Source organism: Nicotiana sylvestris, chromosome 1 (assembly GCF_000393655.2).
Source record: "Nicotiana sylvestris chromosome 1, ASM39365v2, whole genome shotgun sequence".
In the NCBI taxonomy this organism is placed as follows: Eukaryota; Viridiplantae; Streptophyta; class Magnoliopsida; order Solanales; family Solanaceae; genus Nicotiana; species Nicotiana sylvestris.
In genome coordinates, this window is record NC_091057.1 from 91289832 (window position 1) to 91306534 (window position 16703).

Here is a 16703-nt window from a genome sequence, read left to right on the forward strand (position 1 = left end):
TAGAAAATTCCTGAATTCATTTGCTTAGTAAAATCTTAATAATGTGGTAACATTACAATAAGAAACTGACAATGAATTAGAAGATAATAAAGATAATTAAATGGCCCTCTTTTCAGCTTTGAATAAAATTGAGAGGAAATGAGAAAGCAAACTGAAAAAAGAGAACAGTACACACGGATGAATAATCAGCTAGTAAATGGATGAACTGTGTTACACATCCCTGGGTTCTTGACACACCAAAGTGGCTGAATCGGTTCAGCACCTATTCCTCTGGCAACCATTCTGTACCTCCATTCATTCAATCGATCAGTAGCCTCAGCATATCTCTTCATTCCTCTTTCATCGCAATTCCCTGACCACAATGTTTCTGCCATTGCTGACGCTCTAGGCCAGATTCTTGAATCCATAACAGTTGAATCAGCTTGTTCTGACCATAAAGCTACTTCCCCTCCAATTACCAATTGAGCCTCCTCGTCAGATAGGCCATAGGTTATATCATAGTTGTAAATGGTTTCCCAGGTTTTGAAAGGTCCGCACCAGGATCCACCATTGCCTTGGTCAGTACCTGGTGGCTGGTCATAGCGGCTGTCATTTCCAACGAAGCTCCCATGGCCACAATCCAAGTAATAGTACTCTGCAGATGACACAATGACACGGTAGCCAGAAGAGACAAGCTGCTTAGTATTGTTTGGTCCATTATTCCAAGTTTGCATAACAACATTCTCTGGGGAAAGCAGAGATGGACTCACTTTCACATTAGCACTCAATATAACATCCTCCCAGTAGACCACCGTACGGTTGAGTGAGAGGATTTCAGGTAAGGTATTATTGATAAACATTTCGAGCAGCTGACTGAGAGTTCCATTGCTAGCAACAAACTTTTGGATTGATGGATCAGTATTCCAACACGCTGAATTGATCTCATCTGCTCCCCCGTGAAAGAATGAATCTGGAAACATGGCGATTGTATCGTGGATGACATTCTTGACTACTTCATAGGTCTTGGGACTCAAGGGGTTCAGTTGACCAGTACCTGGTTCGGCTGCAAGAGCTGGACTACTAGCAGCAGGCCACCAGAACATATTCGCACAAGTGATAATATCAGGGTAAGCTTCAGCCCATGATCCTGTATGTGCTGCAATATGTGCAAAATTACAAAACATTTCAGTAGTTAGTAAGTTTTTGAAGTAAAACAGAACTTTTTTCGAATTGTTAAAGTTAGATTCACATGATTTGTAAAGGTAAAAGTTCTAGTTTCGAGCAAATAATGCGCTAGCAGTTTAGTCCAACTTCATATTGTCGACGGTGAGTTTCTTAAAGAACTTTTCTGTGCATTAATGCATGCTAAAATCAGCACAAGTGATGCACACCCAAAGTAATAATTTACAAAAGGTGTCTCCTTTCTCAGTTATAAGTGTTTAGATGAGACTGTTCACAAAACTCAATTTGATATCAGAGCACTACGCAGCAACAAAATAGTTTCACAAACTTAACCCGAGAGAAACATTTAGGGAACGTGTCGAAAAACCTATTATAAATAAAAGTAGCCTCTCTTCAAGATTTAAGCTTTTAGATGAGACCCTCCACAGAATTGAAACAGTATGTTGTAATGGCTTTCCTCCTTACTTAGTGCATGATGTGAGTTCCCTGTGTCTTTGTGAGCCTTACTGTAAGATAGATGACTGTCTAGAAATAGCATCTGCATTTGGAATAGGGATTCTAAGAGAAAAGAAAAAGGAAATTCATATCTGAGGCTATATAGGTCCCAGGTCTGCTGATGAAAATTAAGATCCACTTCGGATAAGAGATTCCCTTAACTCATTCAAGTATTAACAACCCAATATGGACCAAAAACTATCAAGGCCACACCATCAATTAGCTGAATATTTTTAACCAGAAAAATAAAAGAATCTGATCAAAATATTCAATATGATAACTTCCGTTGCATGCCATTCAGTATTTTCATTTGTTTAATGTGCCCCAAGGTTCTTTTAAGTTCCAATAAATTATATAGCGATCCCCAGGATTGGATAGTTTTTATTTGAATGAAGTATCCCCGGGATTGGATGGGTTAAATGATACTACTTCAGAATCCTATCCTGTCCAATATGGCCTTACCTAGGAATATCTAAACAAAATAATTGTACTTTGTAATCCAATGTGCATGAATCTATATTACCTTTCCAGAAATATTTTTCTGCCAATGGTGCTTTTATCATTAAAGAAGTTGTTATTCAAGAAAAAGCTACCCCAAAACTCTAATTTCCCTTTGGCAAAGAGCAGTTTTACTCAGCTTGTTTTCACTTCAGAATTCAGTTGCTACTAAAAGCATAAGGAAATCTTATTTCACACTATTTATACAAAGGAACCAATGTGACATTTATGGGAAAATGGTTTTCTATGTGCTTTCTCAAAACTATCACTACCTGCTTCTGGGGAGGGTTATTGCGTTTTGCCTCTGACTGGGATCCAAAATGAGTTTTAGATATAGTAATCTAGAACTTCTAAAATTATGAGCTCAAAATTTAATATTTTATTGAAATTTCAATAATTTTTGACATGTATATCCATGCACCTCTCTTCCGCCACTAGACTCTAATTATTCCTAAAGGTTTTGTTTTCTATCAATTGTTTTGTATATGTAAAAAGTTATTCGTACCTTTTGACATAAGACAAAAAGTACAAAATTAATAAAAATAAATTCAAGAAAGTTCCAACAAATTAATTAATGATCCCCATGTTCTGAAGGGGAAAAATCACCATGTTCTTAATAAATTAAAATAATACTTCCAAAAGTCCAATCTTGTTCCTTTACGGGGTTACCTAGAAAATTTTAAAAGATATTATCCGTTTGGTGTAATAAGCATCCAAAAGGAACTTACCAGGCATGTCAATTTCCGGTAAAACTCTAACTCCATGTTCCAGTCCAAATTCCACGATCTTCTGCACGTCCGCCGGCGAGTACATCATCTCATTGCCGTATGCTCCTTTTCCGGCGAGCTCCGGCTCCGAAGGAATCACAAGCGGAAACGAATGTGAATCAGTTATGTGCCAGTGGAAAACATTCAACTTGTTCATACTCATAGCTTTAATAAGCCTCAACAAATCATCAACGCCGTAGAAGTTTCTCGAAGTGTCCAGCATCACACCTCGGTGCGCGAAAATCGGCAGATCGTGTATGTACACGCCGGCGGCGACTCTGGTAGGTTTTCCGTACACGAGTTGCGAGAATGTCTCGAGACCTAGCATGGCTCCCCATACAGTTTCGGCAGTGATATAGGCGGAGGGGGAGCCGTCGGAAGGAGTGGAGAGAACATAGGATTCGTTGACTCCGTGAGCAAGGGGTGAAGTGACGTCGGAGATGGAGATGATGAGGCTATGTAACGGTGTTGATGACGTCAGATTGATCGCCGGAGTGATGATTGGATGGTGGTGCTCAGAGAGGATGAGGTGGAGGTAACGGTAAACGGCGGAAGTGAGGTAACGGTGGGGTGGGTGGGAGATGGTGAAGTTTGGGGAGAGGGAGATGGATTTTGGGTTGGGCCAATTGAATGTGGTGGGCTTGGGCCAGACATTGATTGGGTAATTTGTAGCTGTTGTTTGAGAAATGAAGATAAAGAATAACAAGGAGATAAGGAATAGTGGAAGAAAGGAGAACAATGTTTTCTCTCCTCTCATTTTGTGGTGTTGTTTTGAGGAGAGAAATGAAATGATTTTGAAGTTGAAGTAAGCCATTCAAAGAGTGGAGAGGAGTATTTATTATGTTATTTTCCTATATACTATTTGATTTAGAATAGGAGTATTTGTTTGTTGAATCTTGTTCTCCACTGTTTTAAAGACTTGAATTAGTTACTTTCCTTTCAGCTTTCAAGTCTTTGTTTGTCATTTGGATATCAAAGTGACTGAAACTTCAATTTTCTTTTACTCTTAGTAAATAAATTTGAGAACTTGAGGCATTTCTTCTTTGGTTTGGAGACTCATTATTTGTATTTTTTTTCTTTTCAAATCCATCCTTACTACTCCAATTAGCAGTGTGTCAAATTAAATTAGACGTTTAAGATAGAGATGAATAATAGTATAGACAAATATCCTTATGATTAAGACTACTATATGTCTTTTTGTAATTTTGTGCTTATTATGCTAGTAACTCTAGTTTAAGCAAGATTTACCTTCTTGATGGGATAATGCAAAGCGTACGTTTACTTTCTCGTATAGACTAATAAGTACTTGATTTTTGGTTATTTGGTCCGGTGCAAAGGATTGATTATTGAGGAAGATGCACCTTGAGTACTGTTACCAACCCCCTTTTTTGAAAATGATAACCTAACTTTAAGTTTATAGTGAAACAATTAGACGAATGTAAAAAAGGTTAATCAACGGCCCATAAGTGGTAAAGACTAGTTTACAGAGATTGCAGGCGAGCAGCTAAAGATTAGAAATAGTCATAGTCGTAGTCGTTGTCCCCTAAAAAATGGCCGGACGGCTCGAAATCTTAAAGTACTCTATTTTAACTTACTCTAATTTTTAGGATTTACTTCTATTTTTTGTGCTTATAGTAGTAAAGTTATCTTCTAAGTATCTATTTCCCTTCTCGTTTAAATTTGTTTTTAAAAAATAGATATGATCTTCTAAGGCCTTAGGGAACTCAGATTGTGAAATGGTGCAGTGCCAAATGTTTTTTGTTGAGTATTTTCCTTGTATCGTTGTAGATATTCACTATGGTGCAAAAGCCGACGCCCCTGGTTTTTGTCTTTAGTTTGTTTTTGTCTCTTTTGAATGTTGGGAATAAACTCCACAAAAATAATAGTCACGGTAATAAAAGCGGAATAATAACGTAACACCGAGGTACGGTAATTAACAAGAATAAAAGAGTGAAAACGACACCAAGATTTTTACGTGGAAAGCCCTTTTGAATAAGGGAAAAACCACGGCCTCGAGATGAGTAATTGATATCACTATAGTAAGGAATTTTACACTTTAAATGTCCGAGTAAAATACTCTAAAGACCACTACAACACTCAAAAGAAATAACCCTCTTATGATATTCCCACCTCACTACAATATTGTTCACTCTCTATTTTTCTCACAGACTATTTTCTTATATCATGTCTGTGATGCCTCACTCTTTCTTTCTCTCTTTGTTGGTGTATAGAAATGAGAATCGAAGCTCTCCTTTTATAGTGTTGAGCGCTTATTATATTTGACAGTTTGCAAATCAAATAAGTCATAATAAATCTAACAGTTTTCCTTCCTTTTCTTGTTTTTCATTTATGGGGATGTACCCAACAAATCTTCCCCTCCAGACCCATTTAGCTTAAGGAGGTAACACCGGACTTCTAGCTTAAGTGCAAGCCGGCAAGTTCTTTGCACAATTCGAACTTGTCTCTTGGTACCACCTTGGTTAGCATATGTGCGGGATTCTCACTTGTAGGAATCTTCAAGGTTTTTAGAGATTCATTCTCTATCATTTCTCGAATCCAGTGATATTTCACGTCGATGTGGTTGGTCCTTGCATGGTACATGGAGTTCTTGCTAAGATCGATTGCACTTTGACTGTCACAATAGACAACATACTCCTTCTGATGCAATCCAAGCTCTTGAAGGAGTTGTTTCAATCATATCATCTCTTTTCCAGCTTCAGTAGCGGCAATATACTCTGCTTTAGTTGTAGAGAGTGTGACACACTTCTGAATCTAGACTGCCATGATATAACTCCCACTGAAAATGTAAACAAATATCCAATAGTGAATTTTTTGTTATCAATGTCACCTGTCATATCAACATCTGTATAGCCTTTCAAGATTGGATTAGATCGTCCAAAGCACAAACAATCTCCTGCAGTACCTCTCAGGTACCAGAGTATCCACTTGACTGCCTCCCAGTATTCTTTTCCAAAATTTTCAAGAAACCTGCTGACAACACCAACTGCGTGAGCAATATCAGGTCTAGTGCATACCATTGAATACATCAAACTTCCGACGGCAGAGGAATAAAGAACTTTGGTCAAGCTCTTATTTTCCTCCATTGTTGTAGGACACATCTTCTTGATTAACTTCAGATGACTAACAAGAGGCGTGCTGACTGGCTTAGCATCTTCATGTTGAAGCGTTCCAGTACACGTTCAATGTACTTCTCCTGAGACAGCCACAACTTTCTGTTTATTCACTCTCGAACTATCTTCATACCCAGAATTTGTTGTGCTGGGCCCAAGTCCTTCATATCAAATGACTTGGACAAATCTCCCTCCAACTTTGCGATCAACTCCTTGTCTTTTCATACAATTAACATGTCATCCACATACAACAACAAAATAATAAAATTGTTGTCAGAAAATCTTTTGAAGTATACATAGATCAGAATATGTCTTTATGTAAGTTTGACTTTTCATGATGAGTCAAACTTCTTGTACCACTACCTTGGTGCATGTTTCAACCCATAAAAACTCTTATTCAGTTTGCACACCATGTGTTTCCTTTCAGCTACTTCAAATCCTTCTAGTTGCTCCATATAGATCTCCTCTTCCGAATCTCCATAAAGAAATGCAATTTTCACGTCCAACTGTTCCACTTCAAAATCAAGGCTAGCTGCTAAGCTCAAGATTGTTCGAATAGAAGTCATTTTGACAACAGATAAGAAAATTTCATCAAAATTAATTCCTTTCTTCTGTTCAACGCCTTTTACCACTAATCGAGCTTTGTATCTTATCATCTTGCCATTTCCATCTTTCTTGAGTTTAAAGACCCATTTGTATTTGAGTGGTCGTTTACCCTTAGAAAGTTCAACCAGCTTGTATGTGCCATTTTCTGCAGAGATTCAATCTCTTCTTTAATGGCTTTCATCCACTGGTTCTTTTTGGGATGGGACAATATCTCTTTAAGACTTTCTAGCTTCCATTCATCAATGATAAGGACATACTCAATGGAAGGGTACATGTATGACTCTACCCTTGGCCTCTCTTATCTCCTCAGAGGTTGAGGTTGTTCTTCTTCCTGAGTGGGGTACTTAACTTCCTTGATATCATCATCAAGTTGCTCCCCTGCTCAATAACCTCACCAGGTTGCTCCCCTTGCTTGGTAACCTCGTCAGTCCTACTTTCTGCACTTGTGAGATTGTTAGAAGTAGAAGTAATGGTAAGAAGGTTAGGGATTATACCATTCTTGGACTTCTCTAACTGATCATCTACAACTTCAACTTCACTTTCTCAGAAGATTACATCTCTGCTTCTAATGACCTTCTTTTTTATAGGATCCCACAATTTGTACCAGAACTCTTCATCTTCATATCCGATGAATATGCATGGAACGGATTTTTCATCCATCTTTGTTCTCTGCTCCTTTGGTACATGTGCAAAAGCTCTGCAATTGAATACCTTTAGATGTGCGTAGGACACCTCCTTGTTGGTCCAAACTCTCTCTGGGATGTCAAACTCTAATAGAACTGATGGACTCCTATTGATCAGGTAACAAGTTGTCTGAACTGCTTCACCCCAGAGTGACTTAAGCAGTTTAGCTATTCTGAGCATGTTTTTCACCTTCTCAACAATGGTGCGGTTCATTATCTCAACTACACCACTGTGTTGTGGGGTTCTAGGAACTGTCTTTTCATGTCTGATCCCATGGTTCAAATAATACTCTTCAAATTCCCTGGAAATTACTCACCTCCATTGTCACTTCGGAGACGCTTTAACATTTGGCCTATCTCCCTTTCCACCAGAGCATGAAATTTCTGGAAAACTTAAAATACCTGATCTTTATTTTTCAAAAGATAAACCCACAAATTTCGTAAAGCATCATTAATAAAAGTAACAAAATATTTGTTATCATCCATCGATTCAATTTCTATTTGACCACAAACATCAGAATATACCAAAACAAGTATATTCAATTTTCTTCTAGACGATGTCTGAAATGAGACTCTATGTTGCTTACCAAATAAACAATAGTCACAAGGTTTATAACTGTACCTTTGGCAAAATAAATGAGTGATTTCCTGGCAACAATCTGCAATACTTTCTCGCTCATATGACTCATTCTTTTGTGCCACGAATCTGCAGAAATCTCATTTTGTGCCGCGTTCAATTCACCTTGGCATATTTCTCCATTTGTCATGTATAATGTGCCACAAACAACTCCCTTTGCAATAACCAATGATCCCTTGCTGAGTCTCCACTTTTGATTTGTAAAGTAGTTCTCGTATCCATCTCGATCTAAAGCAATTCTCGAGATCAAGTTCATCCGCAAATCAGGTACATGTCGCACGTCCTTTATGCATCTGACATTTGTCTTGATACAAATGTCATCGATCCCCGCAATCTTTGAGTAACTTGTGTTACCCATTCTTACAATGCCAAAATTAACTGCTACATATCTACAAAAAAAGATCTCTTACCGGTGTGACATGGTAAAATGTTGTTGTGTCAACTTCTCATTCCGACTCTGGATCTTCCAAGTGCATGCATTCTTCTTCCTCATTTGTGAAAATAATAATATTATCAGTATTTTGCACCATGGCGGTTATGTTGTCATCATTCTTCTGGCTACTGGTTTCAACTTTGCCCTTGCTTGAATTTTGGCAATCTCTTTTGATGTGACCTGGTTGATCAAAATTGTAACAATTTTTGACGTTTGATTTGGATCGGTTCTTAGACTTCCCACGAGCTCCACATCTACCATAGTTGCTCGAACTCCTTTGATAACTCCTGCCTCTACCTTCTGTGATGAGAGTCTGCCCTTGATTTTTAGGATTTTTTATCATCTTCTCATTGAGTAGAAGAGCATAACCTTATCAGAAAGTACAAAAACAGTTATCATGTCTTATGGTTATCAGTCTACCTCAGTTACCAGTTATACAGTCTATTAGTTAGCAAGTTTATGGTTATTTAATACGCCAGTATTCAGTTATATGTTTACCAAATATCCAATTTTTAGTGTATGACATCTTTCAACTCAATAGTAGTCTTACCGTGCAGGATGGTTATTGCCAAATTATCGTATAAAGAAGGAAATGAGCTCAATAGCAAGATGACTTTATCTTCTTCCTTGATTTTTACTCCGAGGTTGGTGATTTGTGTGATTAGTCTGTTAAACATAGTTAAATGTGACAAAAAATTCGTACCTTCACCCATCTATAGGGCGTATAGCTGCTTTTTTAAGTACATTTTATTTGTTAGTGTTTTGGACATGTATAGCCTTTCCAACATTGTCCAAATGCCACATGCGGTGTCTTCATCAATGATATTATGTACCACATCATCTAATAAGTGCAACCTGATTGCACTAGCAGCCCTTTTCATCCAAGTCAGCCCAATCCTCAGCTTTCATGGTATCAAGCTTTTTGGCATCAACATCTAGTACCTTGTGTAATCCTTGTTGGATGAGCAGATCCCTCATCCTTCTTTGTTATATTGAGAAACCGTTATCTCCGTTAAATTTTTCTACCTCGTACTTTACTCCTGACATTTTTTTTTCTTGCCGAGTATAGTACTACTATCAGTAAATAGAACTTTTGCGAATGAGAAGAACCTGTGCTCTGATACTAGTTGTTGGGAATAAACCCTCCACAGAAATAATATCACGGTAATAAAAATAAAATAATAACATAGCACCGGGATGCGGTAATTAACAAGAATAAAAGAGTGACAATGACATCAAGATTTTTACGTGGAATACCCTTTTGAATAAGGGAAAAATCACGGTCCCGAGAAGAGCAATTAATATCACTATAGCAAGGAATTTTACACTTTGTAGGTCTGAGTAAAATACTCCAAAGATCACTATAACACTCAAAAGAAATAACCCTCTTTTGATATTTCCAATTCACTACATATCTTTCACTCTCTATTTTTCTCACAGACTATTTTTTTATGCACTATCTGCAATGCCTCACTCTTTGAAAATAATTTTATACAAAAATATTTAAAAAAATCCGAACCAACCAAATTGATATAAGTAATTTGTGTGGTTTGGTTTGGTTTTGATAAAAAAAATAAACCAATTCGACTCATGTACACCTCTAATAGACAAGTTGAAGATTAGTATATTTCATGCATCTCAAATTATTTGCGCTTTTCCTTTTGGCAGATAACTAATTTTACAGATCATTTCTAATAGACCTCCTCTCAAATTTTGTTTTGTCATACTGACCTCTCGTGTGGTTTGCGATATTACGCTTACCTCCCTTATTTTGATATTTTTTGTAACAATTCTTTTTACCGATTTTAATTAATGTAAAGCAATTATAGTCTAACCGATTTGTCCTTTCTAATGTTATAATTTTTTGGTAAATTAATTTTATGAATACCTTTAAAAAAATAATTGAATAATTAAAAAAGAAGAAATTAACTCATGATTCACTTAATCGGCTCCTTTTAAACCACTGCAAATTTGTAATTGATTCCATTATTGGAGATGAAGATTATCTTCCCCCACCCACCCACCCCACCATCCATATCCCACACAACCCTACACTGCACTTCTCTGAATCTCTCTTCCAATATATCATCATTTTTGTTCAACTCATAATCTACCAGAAAGACCAAGGAATAGTCCAAAGGATTATCGAGTTTAGAATGATTATATGGGGGAGGTTTATCCAGGGGAGGTTACCTAGTGCGCGCAAAGCGCTCACTATAAAGTTGTTTACCTCGAAAATACGAGTAACAATTAAATTTAGTTTGTGGTTTTAAAGATATGTGATTTAGTTCAATACCAATTAATAATCAAGAAATATGAAGTAGAAATGAAAGAAATAAGTGACTCAAACCAATGTTACTCAGCAGTAGTGACCTCGAGCAGTAGTGACCTCGAGATGGATTAAGAGAAATAAAGTAAGAATAAATGTAAAGGACAATTCTGATGAATAGTAAGAGAGAAAAGCAGGATAGTATATTCTTGCCAATGATGAAATGATGTTACAAATGATTGGGGTCCCTTTTATATAATAGGGGTACCGTAAATAATGTATATTTATATTTATATTAAGGAATATTCTTGATACAATTGTCTAACCGCCTAGTACGAAATCATACAATCATATTCTGGGATTTGCACCAAGATCTTGGGGACGTGGCAGAAATATAGCCCATTCTATTTCAAGTCCATAACAGTACTATCTCGGGGTCGAGCATACTCGGCCTTGGCATACATTGTACTTTGATCCTCGGACATTGCATCTTGAGCTCGGATCTGATCCATCGGGCTTGAACTCGATCTTGCCGAAACTCGGTCTCAAGATGGACCCTTGAGCCTATAAATCAGAGGTATCTGATTTCGACCGTATAAAGATAGTCCCCGAGTTTCTTAGAGTAAGATGATAAGAAACGATTTGAATAGTCCCCGCGTTTCTTAGAGTAAGATGATAAGAAACGATTTGAACCTCGTTTCCTCGGAGTCTATAGTGATGATGTCATTTCCGTGATGTAGGCACTTGAAGTGACTGAAACATCCCGTCGGTTTCCTTTCCCAAAACATTAAATGCGCGCCAATACTAGTCGGCCATTAGCGTTGTCGAACCGTCATCACCTTTCTATAAATATGAGGCTACTTCTTTGAATAAAGGACTTTACTCTTTCATCACTTTTACTCTTATTCTTCTTCATTTCTTTCTCTAATCATCTGTTTCCACCGTCCCTTTAAGCGACGAAAAATGCCCAGTTCCCATAAAACACCATGTTCTGCTACCGGATGTATTCTTTAGCTTAAAATCATGGATAAAACTTCCAAAATGGTTCCCAAAAAAGATAAGGCGTCGTCTTCTTCTACCTCCCAGCCGGTCAAACTGGTGGTGCCGCCGACTCTTGAAGAAATCACCTCCGACTATTGCGTGATTAAGAAAGACTTCAATGTTGAAAATTCCCCCAATATTCATGACCGATGCGAGCATGTATCTCGATATCTTAGTTTGATATCGAAGAAGTACCTCAAAGCAATGAAGAGGGACTGCGGTTGGGGGGACGAGGTCCTAGTTCAGATCCTGAGCCCCGAGGAAAGCATTACTACCCACGTAGAGGGATTTTTAAGTGTTTACACTTACTCCTTCACACTGGGTCCCCTCGATCCGATAGTAATCTACTTTTGCAAAGCATACGAGGTCACCCTCGACTTGATTCACCCCTCTTTTTGGCACATCGTGATCATGCTGCGCTACTTTTCCAAAAAGGCCGAGAGGTTGGAATTCACCCTCAACCATCTGATTCGATTGCATCGGCCCTAGCTGTTTTGAGGGCTTGTCAAGCTGCAACGTCGAACAAAGAAAGCCTTCTTTTCTAGTAACAATAAAGCCAAAGATCGAGGCTGGATGAGTCGGTTCATCAGAGTAAGGACTTCGGATGTCATCCCTAGGGATAAAATGCCATTCCCGAAGAGATAGAACTTTAATCGTAAGTGGAGTTCTTCTTCCCAGTATCTATTCATATTCAGCGTTCGTGTCTCATAATGGCTTTACCCTTTCTGCAGCCACTGCCTGGGCGCCTCACGTGGTCCCCGACCTCGAGGACTGGGTCCGAAAGTTAGATGCTACCTCCTTCTACGATAAGCGCAAATGGCGTGGATTATCGAGAGGCAAATGAGAGGCAAAACATCATGGTACATTCTCTTCCAAAGTTTCATATATTTTTCATTTGTTGGTGGCGTCAACTTATTCATGTTTATTCGTGTAAGCTTCGGAGATGTATCCGAAATGAGGCCAGCTCCGCCCGAGGAAAAGACTGCATCCTCGACCCCGAAATCAAGGAAAGACAATAAAATAAAGAGGGCTTCAAAGCCCGAAGATTCCCAAGATGAGGCGGCACCTGCCCGGAAGCCGAGGAGAAGACTCATTCATGTGGACTTGGATTCAGCCATTCAACACCTGGAAGATGAAGAGAACGATGGAGAAGAATCGGTGCTAGTACCTCGAACTAGAAAACTAATCAAAGTCGGCAATGCCTCCGAACCTGATGCATTGCCACTCGATGAAGGAACTCCGAAGAGAGACTTGGGAAAATCCCTCGAGTCCCTCGAGATTGAGATCATACCTCCTTCTTCAACAAATACACCGAAGGGGACAAGTGCTAAGAGGGCCAAAACTAGCTAGAGCACCCCGAGTGAGGAGCTTGGGTCCATGACAATGGGTCACTCACTTTCTCTTCCAGCTTACTCCGAGGAGACAATAAAGGATGCTCGGGCTTTGCAAACACCTGATACGAGCAAGGTCCTCGAAGAACACCCTTTCGAGACTGTTTCACTGGAGTTGATGATGTTGCTGATCTTAACGATGCATCCACCCTTTTCGAAGAGGCTCAACATCTCCTTTCTCAAGAAAATGCTAACTTTCATTATTGTAACATGATATTCCCTTCCTTTCCTTTGAGTGATACGTCTTCATTTCATGTATAGGCCATCGTCAAGTTTAGAGCTGAGCTGAGCCAATGTGAGGCCGATCTTGGGAGGGTTTCAGGTGAAGAGAAGGCCCTGAGGCTCCTCATGGCTAGAAGGAGGAAAAGCTTAAGGACCTTCGGGTTGAGTTGGCCAAAGCTCGAAAAAATGAGACCGGGCTGGATGAGCAGGTAACTATGATATTAACAGAGTATGATCTACTTAGCCTTACTTCGGAGGCTAATAATCCGATGTCTTAGCTGCAGCAGAAGTTGGAGATGATTGGGTAGCTTCGGAGCCAGGTTAATAAAGTTAAGGCTGACTACCATAGGTGGAAAAAGAACATGGATTAGCTCGTCACCGATAAGGAACCTGTTACAGCCCAACTGACCTCGGCTGAAATTCAACTCCGAGGCATTAAAGCAAAGGGTCTGGCCCAGGCCAGGAAAATCAAGGAGTTAAAGGTAGAGCTTGCTAGAGCCTATGCTAAAGCTGCACAAGCTAAGACTGAAGTTGAGAAGACGAAGGCCACGACTGACAATACCATAACCCTGTACTTCGGCTTTTCAAGCAGAGCTGAGGGAGACCTCTAACTGGGAAAAATAGACTAATGATTTGGCCAAGAGTCAAGCCCGGAGGGAGACTCTCGAAGAAATCCACGCCCGAGGGTTCGACCTAAGTGAAAAGATAGCTGAAGCAAAGGCGCGGGAAGCCGATGCCAGGTTTCTTTTCTCTTCTGATGACGAAGATGCTGTGAGCGGCTCCGAGGATGGGGAAGGTGAGGAAGATGTTCCCGAGGAAGAGGAGGCTCTCAAAGATAGAGCTGCCGAGGGTACGGTTCCCGAGGAAGCTACTTTCGGGGACGTAACCCCAAAATAGATTAGGTTCTCTTTTTTCTTCTTTCATTAAGGGCCCTTTGTGGTTGTTGTAAATATATTTTGTAAAACATCCCTCATGCATATAAAGTACACTTTTGCTCTATCCTCGACTTGTGTTGAGTTTTATTTTGTTCTTATTTATGGAAGATTTCGATTGTACAACTCAAATAATCAGTCCGAGTATTTGTTTGGACTTAGAACATAATAAACCCTTAGGTTTTTATCGATCAATATAATACCCCTTAAGATTTCATTAATCCTCGAGCTAAGCTTAAATTGATTTGATGTGAGCTCGGAATATCGGGACTCTTGTGTCTGAATTGAGTGAGAGTAAGGTCTCGAACTCTATAATTTTGGCCCTTAGACTTTTTTAGATTGGCCCTTAGGTTCTTTTATATCGGCCCTTAGGCTGTTTAAGTTGGGCCAATTCGTCCTCTAGAATGGCTACATAATTTTTCCCTCTTTTCGGCTAAAAGACTTAGTGAAAATTTGATCAATGCCTTAGCATGCGTTTATCGTACCCATTGGGTTTTTCGAAGGTTCGACGAATCGGAACCTTATTAGTAATTTATTTGTGTAAATGTAATCGAATACCTCTTGAGGTTTTTTCGAAGGCAGATGTCATCGAAGCCTTTAAATTATTCGAGGGCTGAATTTATCGAAGCCCTTTATACTTTACTTTTGCCAAGGGTAGCCTGATTTAACCAATTTTTACAAAATGTTTGAAGGCCTTTAATTTATAGTAAAAGTCGGACATCTCCGAGTCGCATTATTTCGGCCGTAGACTTTTATATGACCGTAGTCTTTAATATGACCATAGTCTTTAGCATGACTGTAGCCTTTAATATGGTCGCAGCCTTCGGGTATGTCTCTTCGACTTGCTTCCCGATAACCTTTCGAACTTTTTCGAAAGGTTAGTCCCCGAGTATGTTGGCCTTGGCCTTTATATTGAGGGGATGCCTCTTTGAGGTCTTATGAGTCCAAGTTTTTGGTGGTTCAGATACATTGATTTTCAATGACAGTCCCCGAGTATTCGAGGGTACGTTTGTGCTTTGGATCTTGAGTCGTTTCCCGTAGGATTATAAGTGTAGAGCTCGTATAATAGTAGACTTTTTTTGAGACACAAAATGTTTTTGATATAAACATAATGCTTCTTCAAATAACTAATACATGCGTACATGTTTTGCCGTCGGGGCTTGACTATTCTATATGGGCATGGTTCATCCAACCGTTTGGACCATTACAAAGTTTTCCTATCAAGTCCCTCTTAGGCGTGAAATATTTTCCTCGAAAGTATGACCTCCGAGGGTGATGCCCCCAATATTCGAGGTTGATTGAAAAAGAAGCCTTGGATACTGTTGAGTTCTCCTTAGGTAGCATATAGTTGTTGCCTCGTTAAAAACCTTGCCGGTAAAACCCATTTGGGACAAAATTCGATCTAAGAAAAAAAAAGTGCAACATATGCTTTAAAACCTAAGGCCTTCGTGTAAAAAGGTGCCTTCGATAGCTTCGACCGAACACTTTCAATAAGTTAGTTCCAAATTTGAATGGATAGAAAAAGATACATTCATACCTTAGCAATAGTATCATTTGAGTAACGATACATTCCAATTGTTCGGCAGTTGTTCACCTTCCATTGTGCTAAGTTTGTAAGATCCTTTACCGACAACTCCGAGGGCTCGGTACGGTCTTTCCCAATTCGGGCCTAGTTTCCCTTCATTTGGGTCTTGAGTGTTAAGGGTAACTTTTTGTAGAACTAAATCCTCGATTCCGAAGTGTCGAAGGTTGGTCCTCCAATTGTAGTATATTTCTATCCTTTGCTTCTGCGCGACTATCCGAACAAGCACTGCTTCTCGTTTTTCATCTAGTAGCCCCAGGCTAGTATTCATGGCCTCGTGATTCGACTCCTCCAATGCATGTTGAAACCTAGCATTGGGTTCTCCGACTTCGACAAGGATGAGGTCCTCGGAGCCATATACTAGAGAGAGAGTGGCCCTCATGCTGGACTTTGATGTTGTTTGATATGCCAAAGGACCTTAGGTAGGACCTCTCTCCATTTCCCTTTTGCATCGTCTAATCTCTTCTTCAAATTTTGAACGATAGTTTTATTTGTGGACTCGGCCTGTCTATTTCTAGTTGGGTGGTATCGATAAAATCCTCTTTATTTTATGTGCTTCGAGGAACTCTGTCACCTTGCTGCAGATGAATTGTTTTCCATTGTCACAAACAATCTCGATAGGTATCCCGAATCGACATATGATGTAGTCCCAGATGAAGTCAATAACTTCTTTTTCTCGGACCTTCTCGAAGGCCTGCACTTCCACCCACTTAGAAAAATAATCAGTCATAAATAAAATAAACTTAGCTTTACTTGGAGCTGTTGGTAGGGGTCCGACTATGTCCATTCCCTATTTCATGAAAGGCCATGAGATATGACCGAATGGAGTTGTTCTCCGGGCTGATGGATCATCGA

General features: G+C 39.2%; 1 protein-coding gene across 1 annotated transcript; it reads right to left on the reverse strand.

Moving 5' to 3' along the window:
• LOC104223305 (beta-hexosaminidase 2) lies at window positions 1-3782 on the reverse strand. Its single transcript, XM_009774720.2, has 2 exons — window positions 2883-3782; window positions 1-1135 (listed from the first exon to the last, which is right to left on the reverse strand). Exons 1-2 carry the CDS (start codon window positions 3733-3735, stop codon window positions 186-188), a joined length of 1803 nt encoding a protein of 600 aa, XP_009773022.1. The 5' UTR covers window positions 3736-3782; the 3' UTR covers window positions 1-185.
• Between the last annotated feature and the right edge of the window lie 12921 nt (window positions 3783-16703).

Bases quoted from the DNA above. Each gene is read 5' to 3' on its own strand.
- LOC104223305 (XM_009774720.2), bottom strand. From the start codon at position 3,735: ATGGCTTACTTCAACTTCAAAATCATTTCATTTCTCTCCTCAAAACAA. The intron at 1,136-2,882 runs GTAAGTTCCTTT...CACATATTGCAG, and splicing joins ACCGGAAATTGACATGCCTG to CACATACAGGATCATGGGCT.